This window comes from Erinaceus europaeus, chromosome 18 (assembly GCF_950295315.1).
Source record: "Erinaceus europaeus chromosome 18, mEriEur2.1, whole genome shotgun sequence".
Lineage (NCBI taxonomy): Eukaryota > Metazoa > Chordata > Mammalia > Eulipotyphla > Erinaceidae > Erinaceus > Erinaceus europaeus.
In genome coordinates, this window is record NC_080179.1 from 54161301 (window position 1) to 54185083 (window position 23783).

The window sequence follows — 23783 nt, forward strand, 5'->3', positions numbered from 1 at the left end:
ACACTGCTTTACCATGTGGGCAAACCAGGCATAAGCATAGCTTCACCATATTGAAGGGAGTTTCCCTGACAGTGTTATCTAGCTCATCCTCATCCTCATCCTTTTCTTTTCTTTTTTTTTTTTTTAACTTGCCATCAGGATTATTGCTAGGGCTTGATGCTGGCACTTGGTGTTGCTCCCAGCAGCCTTTCTCCCCCCTTTGTTTATTTTTCCTTTCTATTTTTTATTTTATTGGATAGGATGAGAGAAATTAAAAGGATAATGTGTATGCTCAACGGGGTGGGTCACTGTCCAGCCCTTGTTCTTTCTCTCTGAAGAAGTTACCCTGGAGTGGTCAAACTCTCAAGATTAAAAGGAAAAAAGTAAATGGGGGGTAGGTGGGCTGTAAGGATTCCAATTTGAGCCCCCTGGCTCCCCACCTGCAGGGGGGTTGCTTCAAAAGCAGTGAAGCAGGTCTTCAAGTGTCTATCTTTTTTCCCCCTCTCTGTCTTCCCCTCCTCTCTCCATTTCTCTCTGTCCTATCCAACAATGACAGCAAAACCAATAATAATAATAATAACAACAACAACGATAAACAACAAGGGGAAAAAATGGCCTCTAGGAGCAGTGGATTCATAGCGTAGGCACTGAGCCCCAGCAATAACCCTGGAGGCAAATAATAATAATAAAAATAAATAAATAAATATAGAAGAATTATACAAATTGAAAAATATGGAGTCAGGTCGTGGCACATCTGGTGAAGTATACATGTTACAATGCTCAAGGACCTGGGTTCAAGCCCCCAGTCCCCACCTGCAGGGGGAACACTTCACGAGTAGTGAAACGGTCACACCCTCCCCTCTTGATTTCTGGCTGTCTCTATCCAATAAATAAATAAAGATAATACCAAAAAAATTTAAAAATTGAAAAATATGTGCTTGCATACAGAAATTATCATAAGTATAATGAACAAATAGAGCTACTGTGTGATAAAATGACAGATGCCATGCAGTTCTTTTAGTAAAACATTTAGCTCTTAAAACAGCCCAAGGGGCTCGGGTTACAGTTCACCTGGTAGGAAGTACATCTTACAATGAATAGAGTTTCATGGCCAAGCCCGACATGATGTGGGAGCAATATGAAATAAGAGGAAGAGCCACAGATAATAATTTTCAAGGAATATCAACCACATGCTCAGTAGACAGTGGTGTTCTGCTTTGTTTTACTTTGTTTTTCTCTTCCCATAAATTGTTTTACTTTGGCATAGAGAGCACACAAATGTCTTCAAAAAGGCCATTTAGGCTTCACTTGCCTCCTGCAGAGTGCAAACAGCTGTGTTCTAGAATCATAGGTCTGTATAAAAGTTAGAGCTGTCTAACTTCAGATGCCATAGAATTGGTATCAGGTCTAAAAACAGTAAGGGTTCTTCTTCACCTCTGCAGATGAGGCATGCTACTGAGAGAAGCTTTTGGCTCCTGGGTGCTTTAACCACAAGTTGACTGAAAGCCCCATGAGCCAGGGTTTAGAGAAATCCTTTTTCCTGTCCTCTCTTCTTTTTCCAACTGAAAAAAGACTGCACTTACTCTCAAGAGTGCAGGAAGCACTACAGATTGCTGAATCACCCAGCCTCAAGTTTGCAAGTAGAAAGAAGAAATGGGAGAAGAGCATGGACCCAGGGTCGTTGAGGGTTGCAGAAGGTAGAAGGTCTGGCTTCTGTAATTGCTTCCCCGCTGAACATGGGCGTTGACTGGTCGGTCCATACTCCCAGTCTGCCTCTCTCTTTCCCTAGTAAGGTGTGTCTCTGGGGAAGCTGAGCTCCAGGACACATTGGTGGGGTCTTCAATCCAGGGAAGCCTAGCCAGCATCCTGGTGGCATCTGTGGTCCATGCTCCCAGAGGGCTAGAGAATGGGAAAGCTATCATGGGAGGGGGTGGGTTATGGGGATTGGGTGGTGGGAATTGTGTGGAGTTGTACCCCTCCTACCTTATGTTTTTGTTCATTAATCCTTTCTTAAATAAAAAATTAAAAAAAAAAAAAAAAGAAATGGGAGAAGAGGAAAGGGAAAAGTCTCCAAAGGACACCTGTTGTAAATACCGGGTATCTGTTATTTTTGATGGTTGGACCATCCTATCCTTTAAAAAGAAAAAAGCTTTATTGAGGGGTAATTCATAATGTCATACAATTCAAAATCATTAAAAATCCCATTTTTATGTTATGTGTTGTGTTCTTTTTTGTTTTGCTGTCATATATACATACATAAGTATGCATATATTTAGAATTTTTTATTCATATTAAGCCCAAAACTAGTTCCTTACTAAATTTTACTTCTTAAAACTACTTTTGCCCTCTAAAGCCACAAGGACAAAAAAATCTAATCCCTCTAAGACATGACAGATCTTTTAAGTATTTAAAGGTGTGCTCCATTTAGATAGGCTCATTTTCAAATTCCTATAGGCTTTATAAGATCAAGCACTATATCTTATTCATCTTTATATTGCTGGCAGCTCTGACATAATGTCTTAAATATAGTAGGCCATCAATTATATTAGACATTTGTAGAGTTGAAAATAAACCCCCCCCCCATTCTGCTCATCCTTTCCAGGTATGTTTTCATTTGTTAACATTCTTTTTAAATATAACAGTTAATTCCCTCTAGGTCCTCATATTCTTTGTTTCCGATGGCCTAAAACCTATTCCAACTACTCCCCTCTCTTCCATGGCTCTAACTAATCCTAACAATTAGGTCTGCCTGACACAGACATCCCACTCTCTACCCCCGTCTTCTAGGCCATTTGCCTATTAAACATCTCTATTTCATCAGGATCTGTAAACATTTTTTAATCTTTATTTATTTGATAGAGACAGCCAGAAACTGAGAGGAAAGGGGGAGGGAGAGAGGGATAAAGACACATGCAGCACTGTTTCACCACTTGCAGAGCTTTCCCCCTGCAGGTGAGGAGGACCAGGAGCTCAAACCTGGGTCCTTGTGCATTGTAACGTGTGCTCAACCAGGTGCACCAACACCCAGCCCCACAACAGGATCTTACTTATACCATATCCACAAAAAATCTTCCCTGTCTCCTCATTCCTTCTCACCTTGTTTTGATTTCCATACGTTGACTTTTTTAAAAAAAAGTTCTCATCACCAGGGCTTTGCCACTCCATGTGGCACACACACACACACACACACACACACACACAGAGAGAGAGAGAGAGAGAGAGAGAGAGAGATCTGCAGGCTGGCTGGCCGATCAGCTGACAAAAATAGACACAGACAGAGGAAGGGAGGGAGGGAAAGGCATCACAGCAAAGAGGCTTCCTCTAGTATGGTTGAAGTGGGTAGTGTGCATGGCAAAGCAGATGCACTAGTCAGGTGAGCTATCCTGTAGGTACCATTACTTTGCTCTCTTTAAAGTTTTATTTACTTGGCTTATTTATTTTCATAAGAGTGAGAAATCAGAACATTCTTTATTTTCCTTTTGTGAGACTCATCACACTGTAATGACTGAGCAACTGTTTGACTTGAAAATTCACTGAAAGCTGGATCTTGCTCCTGAGTGCATTTGTGATGCCTAGTGCATAACACGCTGTGCAATGGACATAATATACATGTTTTGAACACATGGATTAATAAAAAATTAACCTACATTCCAGATGTACTCTAATCAGTCTCTTTACTCTTGCTGTTATTTTGAGTAGTGTGTCCTAATATTATTTTAATTTTCTTTCATTAGTTATGAAAAATAGTTGACTTTAATTTAAATCAAAGGCTATTCAAAACTACATGTCTTCTTGAACTGAACTATTGATAATAGGCAAGGATTTATCAAATTTATTCTGCACCAAGTAGACTTTCTAAATCATATAAAGCACAGAATTTTTTCATATTAATCTTCATCTAATTATTTTTCAAACTTATCTCTGCCATCCAGCACATTATTTCTCTCAGGTTTGAGCCATTTACAAATGGAATAAGCCTGACTTTTATTCAGCCATGGATGAGAACATTAAATGCTACAGTGCTGAGGACAAAGTACAGTGCTATTCTATAAAAGATATGTGGGGGGGTTGGGCAGCAGTGCAGCAGGCTAAGTGTACATGGCACGAAATGCAAGGACTGGCATAAGGATCTGGTTTGAGCCCCCCACTACCCACCTGTAGGGGGGTCTCTTCACAAGCAGTGAAGCAGGTCTGCAGGTATCTATCTTTCTCTCCCCCTCTCCATCTTTCCCTCCTTTCTCCATTTCTCTCTGTCCTGTCCAACAACAAGGACATCAATAACAATAATAAATAGTAACAACAACAATAATAAACAATAAGGGCAACAAAAGGGAAAAAAAATAGTCTCCAGGAGCAGTGGATTCATGGTGCAGGCACCGAGCTCCAGCAATAACCCTGGAGGCAACAACAAAAAAAATGTGAAGCTGACAATGACCTGTTAATGTACACTTCTGTGGGGTGACTATAAATACTTTGATATATATTTATATATTATTACCAGTATTTTTCCTCTCATAAATATTTGGGTACTCACTTCTCCACAGAGATTGAATTGGCACAAGTTATCAGCAGTGAAGAAAATTAAGAAGATTTGATAAATTTCCATAAAGATATTTGGGATTCAGGGATATCCTTTTTATTTGGTTTATTTTTATCTTTTATTTATTAATGTAGTCCCAGAGATCGACTGTAGAACTGTGAAACCTCATATAAGTAAGGTTCATGCTCCATAGCTGAGCACCTCCTTTGCTGCTGCTTCATTTCTGTTTATTTATTTATTTTTGTTAAAGAAATTAAGTCTCAAAAACATCTGAATATTCTGGGATATTCTTAACTAGCTATACTATCTGTGTGTTCTCTTCTTCTATGTGAAAGGATATTTACCAAAGTGGCCTCTGCCTAAGTCCTTCTTACTGCTAGGAAAAGTGAAAGAAAAAAAAGAAAGGTGCAAAAGAAAGTCAGAGAAAGCTTTAACCTCATCATGCATCTAGCAAATGACAGAGGGGGACTCAATAATCTGGAAAGACTTTTCTAGCTTAATGTGCTAATGGTTCACAACTGAATATGCTGCCTTCTTTAAGTCATATTTGTATTTATACTTTTCTCTAAATATAACCCAGTAACGAGAACGATATAGAGGTTTGGGATAGAATATTCTCATTGAGGATTTTTTTTTTCTTCCTGTGTCTCTCAAATCAAACCATGAAGGTAGTTACCTATACTTAGATATCTCTACTATGAAACACATTCACATTAATATACTTTTTTGCCATTACTTACATATTCAATAAACATTATACGGCAAAGATATATTTTTGCTCAAGCTTCACTTAACTTTATTTTGGATACAGTCATGACATTTCAAATACAAAATATGGGTCTGGAACTGAATAACTAACCATAATTTCCTTTCTGCAAAATTACAGTGTGAAAATGACACTTTCATAGAATCAAAACAGTACAGAAAAAAAAAATTAACATTCTGCAGACTAACTTAAAATGCCAGGAAGTGACTTGCTCTGAATCAGAATCTAGGGAGTCATCACGCATTCAAGATAAAAATATAAAAGAACAACATAAAACTTTTGAAATGGAATCTCAAATGAAAATTCTTTCTGAGAAGCAAAATAATAATCCCAAAATGAATGGAAACAGAAAAAAGAATACAATAACTCTAATCATAAAGCATTTAAGGAAGATAAAGTATTCTTTGAAACAGCATGGGCATTATCGATAAGCAAGAAAGGGACAGGTATGTACTTTCTCTGCCACAGGAGTTTTCTAATCAGCAACCAAAAAGAGAAATGTTTTTGGACCATTTAGGTTTCCCTAGTCCCAAAAAACATAAATCCAGTCAATACACAGGCACAACTTTTGTACTTTTGCAAGCATAATAAATAGTCTGCAAGAACTGAATGGGTGGTTTCCCAATAATGCCCAACTTCATAACTACCTGGATGTATACCTTAAAACTAAGGGTGGGGGGGAGAGTACAGGTCCTGCAAAAGGATGACAGAGAACCTAGTGAGGGTTGTATTGTTATGTGGAAAACTGAGAATGTTATGCATGTACAAACTATTGTATTCACTGTCAAATGGAAACATGAATCCCCCCCAATAAAGGGGGGAAGAGAGAGAGAGAAGAAAAGAAAAGAAACTGCTGAGATTCGGGGCCAAAACTTGTAGTTTGAGTTTACAGGCTCAGTATTGAAAGTGTAGGATTTGCATGTGTGAGGTGCCAAAGTTCGATTTTCAGCAGTGCACTGCAGCTATGCGCTGGTTAGCTCTCTCAAATAAACAAACAAATGTGTGAGTATGAGTCTGTATTTAAAAAAAAAAACTACTTTTTTTGTTTTATTCTTTTTTTCTGTTAGACTTTATTTTATTTATTTTATTTCCTTACGCCAGTCCGTGTGCTTCGCGCCATGTGTGCTTAAACCTAACCCTCTCCCTCTTTCTCTCTCATGCCTCCTCCTGTTGTTTTATTGTTGTAGTTATTATTGTTGTCATAATTGTTGTTGGATAGGACAGAGAGAAATGGAGAGAGGAGGGGAAGACAGAGATGGGGAGAGAAAGATAGACACCTGTAGACGCTGGTCCTTGCGCATTGTGTCATGTGTGCTTAAACCCGCTGCCCGCCCGGCCTCCAAATAAGTAAGTCTTAGAAGAGGGAAAGGAAGAGGAGGCATGAAGAGAGGGAGAGGGAGAGAGACCTGCAGACCTGATTCACCATTTGTGAAGCATCACCCTTGCAGTTGGGGAACTAGGGGCTTGAACCTGGATCCTTGCACAGGTCCCTGCACTTAGTATTATGTAGGCTTAACTGGGTGCACCACCGCCCAGCCCCCTGGTTTCTCTCTTTCTCCCTCTCTCCCTCTCTCCTCTCTTAAATAATACATATTAAAAAACAAAGAAAAAAACTCACAAATTTTGTAGAATTGAGGGCAAAGAACACAGACAAATAATAAAAGTAAAAATGACATTTTCCCCCTGGTATATTGATATACAGTGATATATAGTGGTATACTGATATATAGTGATTCATAAGATTATAAATTAAGACAAGCATATTTTAACACCATTTCCACCAAGAAAGGTCTGTGTCCCCATCCCAAACCCCCCTTTGGTGGACCTGAAAACCCACCTTACCCCAGAGTCTTTTACTCTGGAGCAATAAAAAATGACTCTTAAACATGTAAATACATATAAAGATGCTCAAATGCATGTTATATGGAAATAAATGTATATTGATGCTACTCTAGATTACACTGACAAAAATAAATAATTTACATTTGAACATGTTAGCAAGGTTTGGGGTAAAAAAATTATCTTATACTCCACTGGTGGAAATATCTATCAGTATGACTTGTGGAGTGTAATTTGCAAAAATCCATAAAAATGCACATAATCTTTACATAAGCAATTCCACTTTTATAAACTTATCTCACAGAGTTATGCCCATAAGTCTGACATGAGATATTAAAACAGCTGACAATTACTGAGTCCTGACTACGTGGAAATCACTGTTTTTTATAAATATTTGCAGGCGTAAGTCCCATAGTGTCTCTGAGGATGAACATTTTCTGTGCTTTGAGAGCTAAAGAAAACAAAGTATACAGAAAAGTGGCTTTCAAAAAAAATAAATCAATAAAATAAAATAAAATAAAAATAAAAATAAAATGAATTTGGAAAGCAATGGATGTGAAAGTAAAACACAGGTGGTCCAAGTCTAGACTTTCAAGATCTTGGTTCCTATAAAATGTACTTTCTCTCAAGCTGTGCAAGAATGTGCATTGCTGTGGAACAGCTATATATCACAAACATGTTTATCAACAGAACACTACATAAAGAAATTCTAGCACTAGAGAATGGACTGCATACAGCACTTAAAAGAAAGTCAAATTCTTCCAATAAATAATAGGGGGAAAAAAATCACCTTTTAACACATATTAGCTGAAAAAAAGGAAACTCCAGAACAAAGTGTACCTTTCGTGACTATAAATGTAGAAATAAAATGAAGTATTATTATGCATGTAACAGGACATGTGCTTTCCTCTTTAAATTTTCTTTTTGTATTTTATTTATTTTTATTTAGGCTAGAGACAAACATAAATCGAGAGAGAGTGGAGAAATAGAGGTGGGAGAGAGAGAAGACAGATACCTGGAGTACTATTTCACTGCTCATGAGACCTCCCACTACAGGAGGCGACAGGGGGCTTGAACCTGTGTCCTTGCACACTGTAATGTGTGGTCTACCAAGTGAGTCACTGTCTGGCCCCAGTGCTTTTCTTAAATATCTTTTTTTCTGCCTCTATCCCAACCCCACTAGGTTTATTGCTAAGGTTTGGTGACTACACAATGATTCCACTGTTACCAATGGCCATTTTTCCCCCTTTCTTCTTTCTGATAGAAATGGGAGAGAGAGAGAAAGAGAGAAAAGAGAGAAGGAAAGGGAAGGGAAGAGAAGTATAAAAGAGTGAGAGAGGAAAAAAACATGCATAAAAGAGTGAGTGAGCAAAAGAGAAAAAAGCATGCATAAGAGAGAGAGAGAGGGAGAGAGACAGGATCTAAAAGCAGATCTGACTAAATTGAAAGTAGGGCACCAAAGTAAGAACCCTGTGGTGAGGGGTAGACATGCAGTTTCCTGGGCCGGTGGGGGTTGGGGTGGGTGGGTGGGATAGGACATAGTATTTTGGTGGTGGGAATGGTGTTTATGTACACTCCTAGTAAAGTGTAGTCATATAAATCACTAGTTAATTAATATGAGAGGGGGAAATTAATTGTATGTCTCGAAGTTTTAAAAATACAGACTGAGTCTTCTTAATATATAGGCTGTGTAATTTATATGCAGACTCTCTCAAAAGCCTAGACCACGTAGATCAGAAGCAACCAGTGGCACAGCTATTTACAAGATACTGGGTACTATACAGCAAACCCTAACAAAAGGACTTTTCAAAGTTAACCCAATTACCAAATAATGTGATGATAACATTAACTATCCATTGTCTTTTTGAACCCTAAGACAGCAGGAACCTCACATCTCCACTATAGAGCCTCTACTTCCCCCAGTCCTGGAACCTTAGGATAGGGCCCACTTTCCCGCATGCCTCTCCCAATCCATATCAAATAATATTGCATCAGCCGATCACAACCTAATCAATGCAACGATTGCCACCTCAACATTCTTCAGCTCAGTCTGTGTCCAGAGACTTCAGGTGTGGAATGACAACCCTTCAGCTTCATTACTTGGGTGAGACCTTTCCTTTCATAGTATTCTCTAATTCTATCCCAGGTGGTTCACTTTCTAACAAAGTCCCAAAACCTAGATATACACCAGGTTCTGTGAGAGAGAGCATATGTTCACACGTATCCATAAACAAAATATATACCTGAAAATATATACCTGAAAACAGAAGTACACTAGAGTTTGCAGTGAGTACCCCCCTAACACTTCCTCTCCACTATTCCAACCTTTGGGTCCATGATTACTCAACAATTTGTTTGCTTTGTATGTTAACTCTTTTTTCAGCCACCAGGTTCCAGATGCCATCAGGATGCCAGCCAGGCTTCCTTGGACTGAAGACCCCACCAATGTGTCCTGGAGCTCAGCTTCCCCAGAGACCCACCCAGTTACTAGGGAAAGAGAGAGGCAGACTGGGAGTATGGACCGACCAGTCAATGTCCATATTCAGCGGGGAAGCAATTACAGAAGCCAGACCTTCCACTTTCTGCAACCCACAATGACCCTGGGTCCATGCTCCCAGAGGGATAGAGAATGGGAAAGCTATCAGGGGAGGGGATGGGATATGGAGATTGGGTTGTGGGAATTGTGTGGAATTGTACCCCTCCTACCCTATGGTTTTGTTAATTTATCCTTTCTTAAATTAAAAATAAATTTAAAAAAAAAGGTGAGTGAGCAAAAGAGAGAAAAACATGCATGAGAGAGAGAGAGAGAGAGAGAAAGAGCGCTGCAGCACTGTTCTGCCTGTGAAGCTTCTCGCTGCAGGTGGCTTGAACCCAGGTACTTCCACATGATAATGCGTGTGCTACTGGGTGTGCCAGTGCCCAGCTTCTTTCATTCTTTTCCTTCCTTCCTTCCTTCCTTCCTTCCTTCCTTCCTTCCTTCCTTTCTTCTTCTTCTTTTTTTTTTTTGCCTCCAGGGTTATTACTGGGTGAGCGCTCAGTGCCTGCACTACAAATCCATTGCCCCTGGAGGCCATTTTTTTTTCCTTCTCTGGGATACTGGTGGTGTCAGGGATCAAACCTAGGGATTCTCACATGCAAGCCTAGTAGTGCTGCACATCTGCCCGGTCATCAGGTGACTTTTCATGAATAGAGGATCTCCAGAAAGATACACAGGAAACCTGTATTGCTTATGTTACCTATGAAGGGGCCTTGTTCTTGGTTGCCTGAGATGGGATAAAATGAGCACTTACTTTCTACCTGTATAATGTGGAGATTTATTGAATCAACAACACAAATAATTTTTAAATTAAGTAAGTGGGAGGTAGAAAATTAAAACATACTGCCACTATGTACTCCTTCCATATATTCTGTGCATATGAATATAGACAGGCTGCCTATATGCATGGTCTTACTTGAAGAAATTATCTCCTACATACCACACATCTGAAAAAAAAAAGAATGACTAATAATGCTTAATGTTCATGGAAAATGGGAGAACTGAAGCTTACACACAATAGTCTGGCGTACCTGATACGTGCATTACAGTATCTTTTGGCATAGTCAGTCCATGTTCCAAATTTTTGTGGGAAGAGAGCTTCAATCTGCATGAAAAGCTGTAACAATACAAGTGTTCTCAATATATTGCAATATTTTCAGGTAAATTGTAATTGCTTTGATAAATTTAGCTAACAAAAATGTAAAAATAAAATCTTTTTCTTTTAGGCTCTTCTTTGCCCTACTATCCTAACCCTCAGGGATAGTCACTATCCTTTCTTCAATATACTTTTTTTCTGCCACCACGGTTATTGCCTTTTTATTCCCTTGCCTCCAGATTATCGCTGGGGCTCAGTGCCTGTACTATGAATCCACTACTGACCCTGTGGCCATTTTTTCCATTTTTGTCACCATTGTTGTAGTTATTGTTATTGTCATTGTTGCCATTGCTATTGTTGTTGGATAGGACAGAGAGAAATCGAGAGAGATGGGGAAGGCTGAGAGGGAGAGAGAAAGATAGACACCTGCAGACCTGCTTCACCTCTTGTGAATCAAACCCCCTGCAGGTGGGGAGCCAGGGGCTTGAACCGGGGTACTTACACTGGTCCTTGCACTTCACACCAGGTGCGATTAACACATTACTGCCCATCCCCCCCTACCCTTTTTTTTTTTAGTTGGATAGGACAGAGGAATTGAGAGGAAGGAAAGAGGGAAATAAGGAGAGATAAAGAGAGACAACTGCAGCTCTACTTCACCATTTGTGAAGTGTTCCCCCTGCAGGTGGGGTGCATGGGCTTGAACCCGTTTCCTTGTGCATAGTAATATGTGCGTTTCATCTGGGGGCACCACCGTCTGGCCCCCTCTTCAATATACCTTCATTTTCTTCTTCTTTTTTTTTAGATTGTGACACAGAGGCAGACAGAGAGAAAGTGAAAGAGACCACAGCATCAAAGCTTCTTTCAATGCAGTGGAGGCTGAGCTCAAACCTGGGCAAAGCAGCACACTATCCAAGTGAACTATTTTGCCAGTCCTTCTTCAGTACATTTATGTCAGGAGAAATATGTATATTTTAAAATGTGTATATTTTAAACAGTCAAAAATTGGAAGCAACCTAACTGCCCATTGATAGATGACTGGATAAAGAAGTTATCAAAGTGGAACATAGATAGCATAATGGTTATGCAAACAGACTCTAATGCCCGAGGCTCCAAAGTTCCAGGTTCAAGCCCCAGCACCACCATAAGCCAGAGCTGAGCTGAACAGTGCTCTGGTTTAAAACAACAATAGCAACAACAACAACAAAAAAAACACCACGAAGTAAACAAGCTGTCTCTAAGACTTTTTAAGAACTATAGTAGTTATCTTTGGCAGGGTGAGGAGCATGAAACTTTCATGATGGGTATGGTATGGAACTATATATTCCTTATAATCTTACTATCTTGTAAACTACTATTAATCACAAATACAAACTGGGTTGAAATTTAAAAACAGCTACAGTGAAAGAAATATGTAATCATTTAACAATTGTTTGAAATTCTCAATGTATCCTTCTATCATTTGAAACATTTTAAACTTAAAAATTAACAACCAGGTGATGAATTTTTTTTTTAAATACCAAAATATAAGAATTTTAATACCTCTTCAGGTCTTCCCAAAGCTGGAGTTCCCGTAAGAAGAATGGCTCTTTTGGCTTTCTGTACTAGTGGCAATAATATCTTGCTCCGAGTTGCATTTCTAGACTTCATGTAGTGTGATTCATCCACTATAACAACTTTGAAGTTTTGATTATGCAGTGTATCTATCAAAGTTTCTGCATCCATGGTTAAAAGACCATAACCTAAAACTGTCACTTTGCTGGATGATATTCTCCTAGAAAAGAAAACCCATATAAGTTTAAAAATACTTCAGTAATCAATTTATCATAAGCAAAATAAATCTTTGGAAAGAAATAGACAGGGGTAGTAAGAAGAAAAAAATAGATAGTACTACTGCTGAAACCCAGTTTCTCTAAAGATTTTATAGTCTTCAGACTACTAAACAGAGAGAGATAATAAACCCGAATCAGCAACTGAAAGAAACAAAACATCTGATTAAATATTCCTGAGAAGACATTCAATGGATCACACTTTGACAGGTTAAGAACACAACATTTTTTAGAATAACTGCCTCTATGCATCTAGGACCATATATAAAGTGCATATTCACATAGGAGTATTCAGTGAAACTTTCCCACAAATAAGGTAGTGGTTTACAAGTCAGGTGCTACTGGAAACTGGAGCAGGACAATACCTGGTATAGCAGGGCTGTATACTGTGCTGCAGGGATTCAGACTTTGTGTCCCTTTTCACTACAGGCCAGTGCAGTGCATGTCACTGTGAGGACTTTGCACCTTCCACACTGTTTAATATCTTTTCATTTTTATGCCGTCTTATTAAAAAGGGAGGAATTTATTTATTTATAAATAATTATTGCCTACATTTCATTTACCAAGGAAAGGGCCAAAATGTTGGTCCAGAAAGATAGAAATTCTATTGAGGGTTGATAAAGTAGCTCACCTGGATCCTGTGCTTACTTTGCCAAATATGAGACCCAGGTTTGAATCTGGCCTTGACCACACTGTAGAATGCTTCAATGTTGTGGTGTCTTTCCCTCTGTCATGGTGATATATATCTCTCTTTTTCTTTTTATAAAGACAGAGGGAAATTGAGAGGGGAGGCGGAGAGAGAGAGAGAAAGAGGCACCCGCACCATTATCTCACCACTTGTAAAGCTTCCTACCTTGCTGTGGGGACTGAGAGCTTGAGCCCAGGTCATTCCTTGCACATTGTAACATTGCACTATACCAGGTGCACCACCAACTACATCACTTCCCACTTCCCTGTGTCTTTCTATCTGAAAAAACTGGCTTGGAGCAGATAAAATTTTGATGAACTTGAGTTACAAAGTTAAAAAAGAAAAAAGTCGGGAGTCGGGCAGTAGTGCAGCGGGTTAAGCACAGGTGGCGCAAAGTACAAGGACTGGCATAAGGATCCCGGTTCAAGCCCCCGGCTCCCCACCTGCAGGGGAGTTGCTTCACAAGCGGTGAAACAGGTCTGCAGGTGTCTTTCTCTCCCCCTTTGTCTTCCCCTCCTCTCTGGTTTTCTCTCTGTCCTGTCCAATAATGACGACATCAATAACAACAACTACAACAATAAAAAAAAAAAGGGTAACAAAAGGGAATAAATAAATATTAAAAAAAGAAAAAAAGTCCTTCATCTACTTTATCTGATTCCTTCTTCAGTATTCAAAAAGGTCAATTTTATTTCTACAAATACTTTTTAAGTTAACAATCTAAGAGGATGCAATATAGTAAAATAATGTCACAATTTTATAAATATAATGAATTATTATCAGACATTCATTTCATGTTTTTTTATATGAGGTTCATAAATTTACTTTGAACTTCTGAAAACATGTTAATTCAAATTGATTTTTTTTTGCAATAGAAACAAAAAAGACAAAAATAGTAGCTATGTTTGGCTTTTAAAGACTGCAAATAATCACAAAGCAAGTGTTACTAATATTGAAAAGAGAAAAAAGGCCGGGTAGTGGTGCACCTGGTTAAGCGCACACATTACAGTGCACAGTCCCAGGTTCAAGCCTTATGTCCCCATCTACAAGGGGAAAGCTTCACAAGTGGTGAAGCTGAGTTGCAGGTGTCTTTCTGTCTCTCTCCCTCTCTTGCTCTCCCTTCCTCTCAATTTCTGGCTGTCTCTATCTGATAAATAAATAAATATAATTAAAAAATAAAAATAAATGAAAAGGAAAAAGGCTATAGGTAATAAAACCAGCCATCATTATTATTAATGTTGTTGTTGTTGGGTTTTTTTTTGCCTCCAAGGTTATCCTTAGGGCTTGGTTCCTGCACTATGAATCCACTGTTCCTGGAGGCCATTTTCCCCATTTTGTTGCCCCTGTTGGATAGGACAGAGAAATCGAGAGAAGAGGGGAAGACAGAGACGGGGGGAGAGAAAGACACCTGCAGACTTGTTTCACCACTTGTGAAGCTACCCCACTGCAGGTGGGGAGCTGGGAGCTCAAACCGGCATTATTGCGCGGGTCCCTGCACTTCACATTATGTGTGCTTAACCTGCTGCACTACCGCACGGCCCCCATATTAATTTTTAATTATACATAAAACTTGCAGAACAACAACAAAAAAAAAAACATAATCTATTATAGTTGCTGGTAAAAGAAAAAGAAAAAACTCAAAAGCTTTAAGGTAATTATTGAAAAGTTGTGAAAACTGTTTTTCAACTTTTTAAGTTTTAAGTATACTAAAATTATATTTAAAATAGGTACATTATATGCATTTCTAAACAGTACATGTATTTTACATTTATGTTTAAGATATATTATGTAGGAGGCCAGGCAGTGCTGAACCTGTTATCATGAGCAAAGGCCTAAGTTGAAGCCCTTGGTTCTTCCCTGCAGGGACAATTTAATGAATGGTGAAACAGGTTATATATACATATATATACACACACACAAATACATATGAACTAAAACTCTAAATAAACTTTTGGGTTTTAAATAAATAATACATTTTAAAGTGTAAGATAGGGAGTCAGGCAGTAGCACAAAGGGTTAAGCGCACGTGGCTCAAAGCACAAGGACCGGCGTAAGGATCCCGGTTCGAGTCCCTGGCTCCCCACCTGCAGGGGAGTCACTTCACAGGCGGTGAAGCAGGTCTGCAGGTGTCTTCTCTCCCCCTCTCTGTTTCCCCTCCTCTCTCCATTTCTCTCTGTCCTATCCATCAACGACGACATCAGTAACAACAATAACTACAACAATAAAAAAATAAGGGAAGCAAAAAGGAATAAATACATATTAAAAAAAAGTGTAAGACAAATTATCCACACCACTATAATTATTTTAAGTTATGATCTACAGGTAATAATTCATTTTAAATATCACTATATGTCATGGGTTGCCTTTTAAATGATTAACATGTTTAGGTGTTGTGGCAGTAGCTCCATGAGTATCACAAATGTTTTCCAAGCATAACATCCTGGATTTGATAACCACCACTACATGAGAGTTCAAAGGACAAAGATATATGGAATTCTATGTACAGTGGAGTAGTGCTTTGGCAGCTTTCTTTCTTCCACCTCTCTCATAAAAATATAAAATTTAAATATTGGATTGGAATAGCTCAGCATTATATTGTATTAGGTGAGGAAGTCAATTCCTGGCACTACATTAACATAAAAAAGAGGGCTGGCAAAATAATACACTTGGATAGTTAACTGTTTTGCCATGTATAAAACTCAGGTTTAAGTCCCGCCCCCACTGTACTGGAAGAAGCTTCAATACTGTGGTATTGTTGACTTCCTTTTCTCTCTACCTCTCTATCTAGAAATGAAATGATATGAAATTAAAGAGTTGTTCTTGGGGCTAGGCAGTGGCATACCTGTTAAAGTGCATACACTACAGTGTGCAAGGACCCAAGTTCAAGCCCCAGGTCCCCACATGAAGGGGGAAATTTCACAGTGAAGCAGAGCTACAGGTGTTTCTCTATCTTTCTCCTCTTATCTCTCCCTCCCCTCTCAATTTCTATGTCTCTATCCAAAATGAAAATTAAAAAGAAAAAATAAAAAGAGAAAGAAAACTTCAAGAAAAAAAAAAGATTTGTTCTTACCAAACATCAGTTTTATTCTGAATAACATTAATTTCTTTTGGTCCAAGTTCTGGTATCCATTTTTCTATTTCTTCTGACCAAGGGTACCTCAGAGATGAAGGGACCACTATTAAAAGAGGCCATTCTTCTTTGTAGAAATAAGCAATGGCAATTGCCTGAATTGTCTTTCCTAGACCCATCTATATAAAAAAAGAAACGAATGCATTCATAAATAAACATAAGAGCTAAACTGTTTTGAAAGAAAATGTCAGTTATTTTACTGAAGACTATTCTTATAAAAATAAATTCCAAAAAGAAACCAATTCCAGGAGCTGGATGGTGGTCTACCTGGTTGAGCGCATATTTTACCATGAGTAAAGAACTGAGTTCAAACTCCTAGTACCCACCTGCAGGGGCAAAGCTTCACAAGCAGTGAAGCAGGAGTACAGGTGTCTCTCTGTCTCTCTCCCTAGCTCCCCCTTCCCTTTCAATTTCTTTTTGTTTCCATCTAAAATAAATAAAAGTCATTACAGCCTAGATAAACATTTTACTTATATGGCACAAACCATGCACTTTGTAGCTAGAACACTGTATCATGCATATTTTACAAAGTAAATAAGCACAGAGAAGTAAAATTTTGATCAATTTAACAGTTAACTCAGTATAAAACTAGTACAATAGACCAGATTTCTGGTGTTTTCCTAGTTTAGTCAAACTTGCACATGTCTAAACTGTATCCACTTAAATTTCAGTTACTAAATAAATGTATATATATATATATATATATATATATATATATATATGCCAGAAACTGGAGACAAGTCAAATGTGCTTCAGTTAATTCATGGATTAAAAACTGTAATATATCCATGCAGTGGAATATTATTTAGCAATAAAAAGGAACAACTTATAGCTATCCATGAATCTCAACTATATTTTGCTCAATGAAAGAATGCAAATTTGAGAGCCATTTAATTTTTAATCTATTTTTATATCTTCCTGGAAAAGACAAAATAATAGGGACAAAAATTCTGAGGTACTAGGAATAGGGGGAGGAGAACAGCGTTAAAAAACTAACCGGGGAGTCAAGGATAGCAGCTCATCGGGTTAAGCGCACGTGGCGCAAAGCGCAAGGACCGGCATAAAGATTCCAGTTTGAGAGCCCGGGAGTTTGCAAACAAACTCTCATGCCTGAGGCTCCAAAGTCCCAGGTTCAAGCCCCCGCACCACCATATACCAGAGCTGAACAGTGCTCTGGTTAAAAAAAAAAAAAAAAAAAAAAGGCGCACAAAGACCGGCAAAAGGATCCCGGTTCGAACCCCGGCTCCCCACCTGCAGGGGAGTTGCTTCACAGGCGGTGAAGCAGGTCTGCAGATGTCTATCTTTCTCTCCTCCTCTCAGTCTTCCCCTCCCTCTCTCCATTTCTCTTTGTCCTATCCAACAACAACAACAACAACAATAATAACTACAACAATAAAACAACAAGGACAACAAAAGGGAAAAAATAAATTAAATAAATATTTTTTAAAAAGTTAAAAAAAAAGGCAACATTCCAATGGAAGGGATGTGATATGGAACTCTAGTGGTGGGAATTATATGGAATTTTAACCCTCTTAAAAAAAAAGAAGAAGAACTGTTGAGAGTTGAGTGGTGGTGCATCTGGCTGAGCACACATGTTACAGTGAGCAAGGACCCAGGTTGGAGTCCCAGATCCCCACCTGCAGAGGGACAGCTTTGCAAGTGGTGAAACTGTGCTGCAGGTGTCTATCTCTTTCTTTTCTATCAACCCTTTCCCTTTTGATTTCTGACTGTCTTTGTCCAATAAATAAATATAATACAATAAAATAAAATAAAGTTTAAAAAAAAAGCTGTTGGTTATGATGTAGCTGTTCTGTTGTTGTGGCAGTTACATGAGTGTGTGCATTTGTCAGGACTCTTAAGAATCTGTTAACTAAAGAAGTGTGAAATGACATAATAGAGTGAACTATACTTTAACAATCCTGAGGCTTTTAAAAAAATAAAAGTAATTGCTATTGTGAATCATGAGAAAGAAAAAGACTAAAATATTTAAGTTCCATTTACCAGGATATTAAAAGAGCAAACACAAATAAACCTAGAACAATTATTGTAGAATAAGTTTTAAATGCTGAGTAAAATTAAAAAAGAACAGAGAAGTTTTAGATTCTCATCAAGTTTCTATTAAGAAAATCATGTTTTGTACTTTTAGCTACTGCTAGCTAGCAACAATAGTCATTTTGAAACAATTCAAGCAAAGCTACATTTATATCAGTCAAATTGAAAGAGATAACTGCTGTAAATTACTTAGAGTATTATTCTTATTGAAATAGAAACTGCCAGAGAGAAACATGGTAAATAGAATGCAGGCAGAGATTTTGTTTCTAGCATAGCAAACAATAAGTGCTCAAGTATTAGGACTCCATCAGCTAAAGATAAAGTAAAATAAAGATGGAGGACTTCAAATTTTCAGGGACAGACAACAGCCAGGCAGTAAGCAGTATTTAAAAGGGGAATAAAAATAATTGGAAAATAGTTGAAAAAGCAGTATTTAAAAGGGGAATAAAAATAATTGCAAAGCTTATAGTTGGGGGTTGGGCAGTGGCACACTGGGTTAAGTGCACATAGTACGAAGCACAAAGACCAGTGTAAGGATCCTGCCTGCGGGGGGGGGGGGGGGGTGTTCACTTCACAAGTGGTGAAGTAGGTATGCAGGTGTCTTTCTCTCCTCCTCACTATCTCCCTCTCCCCTCTCCCCTCTCAATTTCTCTGTCCTATCTACTAAAATAGAAAAAATAGTTGCCAGGAGCAGTGGATTCATAGTTCCCTTGGAGCTGGGGTGCTGCAAGGGGATCAAACCCATGGGGCACACATAAGGAAAGACATTCATTCATTCTGTCTGTAGAGTCATCTCATCTGTCACTCTCTCCTTACTTCTCTCATTCTCTCACCTCTATTAAAGAGAGGGAGAAAACAAAGAAGAGAAATAAATAAAGAAATGAGGAATAAAGAGTCAGAAAGAAAGACAGGAAGGAAGGAAGGAGAAAAGAGAAGAGGCAGGGGGAAGAGAGAAGGGAAAGGAAGAAGGAAAAAGTGGCAAGGCAGAACCATAGAAAAAATGGACAAACATATATGCATATAGATAGATATAGAAATAATAGTCAACCCGTATCTGTGACCTTGGGAGAACGACTGCAGTTTACAGTGGAGGGAAGGGGGGGGGCATAGAACTCTCATGGTGGGAACAGTGAGGAACTAGCTATACCCACTGCCCATTATCTCATAATTTTGTAGATCAATATTAAATCACTAAAAAGTGAAGGAGAAAGAGGAGGGGGGAGGGAGAGGGGGAGGAGGAGGAGGGAGAGAAGGAGGAGAGGGAGAAGAAGAGGAGAAGAAGTCACCCAAAATGGTGATGATGCAGGAGGTACCAAGCCCCAGCAATAACCTTGGTTAGAAAAACAAAACATAAAACAAACAAATAAGCCTAATGATTAAAGGTGTTTTCTAGAAATTAAAAAAGGTTTTTATCGGGGTCGGGAGGTAGCGCTGTGGGTTAAGTACAATGGAGGTAGCGCTGTGGGTTAAGCACAATGGCGCTAACCACAAGGACCAGCGCAAGGAGCCCGGTTCTAGCCCCCAGCTCCCCACCTGCAGGGGGGTCACTTCGCAGGCGGTGAAACAGGTCTGCAGGTGTCTGTCTTTCTCTCCCCTTCTCTGTCTTCCCCTCTTCATTTCTCTCTGTCCTATCCAACAACAATGACATCAATAACAACGATAATAATAAACACAATGATAAAACAACAAAGGCAACAAAAGGGGAAAAAAATAGCCTCCAGGAGCAGTGGATTCATGGTGCAGGCACCAAGACCCTGTAGGCAAAAAACAAAACAAAACAAAACCAAAAAAACCACAAAGTAAAACTGTCAGCTGTTAACTTTTATTTATAGGTAGGAATGTTCCAAGCTGCCCCAATATCAACCCATCTTCCTCAGGTGTAGCATAGCGTATGTTGTCCAGCCTCCCTTCGGAGGATGGAACATTCTCTACCGTTGATGATCCAAGTTGAGGGCAAGGCTCTACACAGATGACCAGCAACTATGGAGAGAGGGATTTATTTGAGGTCTAGGCTCATAATGTCTGTTTGGGAATCTCAGGACTCCCAGAATAGGGCCCCAGCTGATGGGGTGGCCTGATAGTGACTAAAGAGTCATTGTTAAAGTATGGCAGTCTCTAGAGCAGTGAATTTGTAGTGCTGGCAACGAGCCCCAGCAATAGCTGTGGAGGCAATAAATAAATAAATAAAAATAAATAAATAAAGTCTTGGGGCTGGGTAATGGTACACAAGGAAGCCACCTCCAGCCCCCACCTGCAGAGGGAAATTTCATAAGCATTGAAGCAGTACTATATCTATCTTTTCCTTCTCTCTCAGCTTCTCTGTCTTTAAATAAATAAATAAAAACTTAAAAAAATTAAAAGTCTTGATTCAGTAATAATAGTAAAAGTAATAATAATTGATTCAGTAATAATAGTAAAAGTCTTGATTCTCATCTTACCAAGATAGGTAGGTGTCTAGGCACTACATCAGAGGAATTAAATAGAATACATTAACTTCAAAGGACACTGCATCAATATTTTTTTCAAAATAATAAATCATTATTTTACCTAGGAAAATAACTTTAGATTTTCCAAATGCCTAATAGAAGAAAACAATAATGATCCAGGGCTGGCGAGAACAGCTCACTCGTATAGTATGCCGTTCTTGCATGTGTTCAACCCACATTCAAGCCTGGTCCCCGCTGCAATGAAGGAAGCTCAGGCACTGTGCTCCCTTTTACTCTCTCTGCCTCTCTGCCTTTCTGTGTCTACATAAAAGATAAAACTGGGAGTCGGGCAGTAGTTCATCGGGTTAAGTGTACGTGGCGCAAAGCCAAGGACCTGCGTAAGAACCCAGGTTGGAGCCCCCAGGCTCCCCACCTGCAGGGAAGTAGCTTCACAAGCGGTGAAGCAGGTCTGTAGGTGTCTGTCTTTTTCTCCCCCTCTGTCTTCTCTTCCTCTCTCCATTTCTCTCTGTCATATCCAACAACTACGACATCAATAATAACTACAACAATAAAAATAAATAAATAAATAAAAGATAAAACTAAAAAACTCATGTAACAAATAACAATGATCCTAACACAGAATTGGGCTTGGAAGATAGCACAGTGTTAATGCAAAATGAGTTTAATACCTGAGGTTCTGATGCCCCAGGTTTACTATAAGTCAAAGCTGAGTAGTGCGCTGGTTAATTTTTTTTTTTTTAAAAGGTATTATACAGAATTTCATGCGACCAGGTGGTGGCATACCTGGTTAAGTGCACACACTACAGTGTTCAAGGGTCTGAGGTCAAGACCCCAGTTCCCACTCCTGAGGGAAAGCATCACGAGTGATGAAGCAGGGTTGCAGGTGTCTCTCTGTCTCTTTCCCTCTCTATCACCTCCTCCCTTTTCAACTTCTCTGTCTGTATCCAATAATAAATAAAAAGGAAAAAAAATAACAGAATTTCAGTTTCAAATGTTCACATTGTGTTGGCACATGGGTACAATTTCTCATCTTACCAAGATAGGTAGGTGTCTGCAAAATACTCACACCCCCAAATTACATCCATTATTATGTACTAGAACCTGAAAGCCCCCCTCACCCTCACCTATCTCCCTGTCCTTGCCCAGATTCTGTCACTTTGATACAACAAAACAGTCCAAGTTTTACTTTATGTTTTAAAACAGAAATTATATGCAGAAGAAGCATGTTGGTTGAGCATATTTTTTGAAACTGAAAATGTATCTAGTTTTAAAGCTATAAACAGTTTGTACCGATTTTATTATATATTAGATAGAGACAGAGAGAAATCAAGAGGGAAGGTGGAGATAAGAGAGGGAGAGAAAGAGACACCTGCAGTACTATGTCACCACACATGAAGCTTTCCCCCTGCAAGTGGGAACCAGGGTCTTGAACTTGGATCATTTCACACTATAACACGTGGGTTCAATCAGGCACCCCAGTAGTTAGTACCTTTTAGGGTACACATATGCATGTATATGTAGGTGGCCTTTAAAAAAAAAAACTGGGAGGTTAATGGTTTACAGTATAATTGTTGGCAGATGGATACAGTTTCTCCTCTCACCAAGATAGGTCTCTCACCTCCAAATTAGGTCCATCATTGTGTACCAAGAGCTGAAAGCCACCCCCAAGCAGGGGCTCCTCCTTCCCCAGAGAATCACTTTTTTAAATAAAATACTCTTTAAAAATTATTTATTTTTAGGGACCAGGCAGTGACACACCCAGTTAAGCACACATAGTACTAAATGCAAGGACTCGCACAAGGATCTGGGTTTGAGCTTCCCACTGCTTCACAAGCAACAAAGCAGGTCTGCAGGTGTCTATCTTTATCTTTCCCTCACTATCTCCCCTTCCTTTCTCTCTGTCCTATCCAATAAAATTGAAAAAGTAGCTGCCAGAACCAATAGATTTGTAGTGCTGGCACTGAGCCCCAGTGATAACCCTATAATAATAATAATAATAATAGTAATAATAATAATGGCAGCAGAGACCAGAGGTGCTCAGCTATGGTATCTGTGGTGTTAGAGATAGAATCCTGGGTCTCAAGAAATTTCTCTACTTGCTAAGCTACTTCCTGGGCCCTTAGAAGATACTCCTTTAAAGGGTGTACTAAAATATAAAATTATATGTTATTTAATAACATTGGAGGGTGGGGGTAGATAGCATAATGTTATGCAAAGAGACTCTCATGCCTGAGGCTTCCAAGTCACAGGTTCAATCCCCTGCACCACCATAAACCAGAGCTGACCAGTGCTCTGGTAAAATTAATTAATTAACTAACTAACTAATTAATTAATAACATTGGAGATGACAAATATGAACAAGGGAATTTTTCAAAAACAATGAAAACAAAGATTAAAACTTAGAGAGCAAAAAATGGATAGTTGCACTTCACAAACATTATAATAACGAACTTATCAATTCAGCTAGAAAGTCTGTAAAAGGTAATTGTAGATCAATATTAAAGCACAAATAAAATTTTAAAAAGATAAGACAAATAAATCTTTTTTTATATTAATTTATTTTCCCTTTTGTTGCCCTTTTCTTTTTTATTGTTGTTGTAGTTATTGTTGTTATTAATGTCACTGTTAGATAGGACAGAGAGAAATGGACAGAGGAGGGGAAGACAGAGATGGGGAGAGAAAGACAGACTCCTGCAGACCTGCTTCACCGCCTGTGAAGCGACTCCCCTACAGGTGGGGAGCCAGGGCTTGAACCGGGATCCTTACGGACAATAAACCTCTTGCTTAGCATTATAAAGAATTACAGTGTGGGGATTTATATCTTTTTCCCCTGGTGGCAACACAATAGTTAATTTGAAGAAAACATCAGAATTAAGAAAAAGTTTCT

General features: G+C 38.8%; 1 protein-coding gene across 4 annotated transcripts in view; it reads right to left on the reverse strand.

Moving 5' to 3' along the window:
- The window catches only part of ZRANB3 (zinc finger RANBP2-type containing 3), a 177090-nt gene that overhangs the window by 86803 nt on the left and 66504 nt on the right, over window positions 1–23783 (reverse strand). For 3 of the 4 annotated variants that reach the window (XM_060178035.1, XM_060178034.1, XM_060178033.1), the window contains 3 exons: window positions 16338–16516; window positions 12296–12527; window positions 10692–10777 (listed from right to left, as the gene is read on the reverse strand). In XM_060178035.1, coding sequence (XP_060034018.1) covers window positions 10692–10777; window positions 12296–12527; window positions 16338–16516 — 497 coding nt within the window. The remainder of the gene's footprint in view (window positions 1–10691; window positions 10778–12295; window positions 12528–16337; window positions 16517–23783) is intronic. The other variant, XM_060178036.1, reaches the window with a different exon arrangement.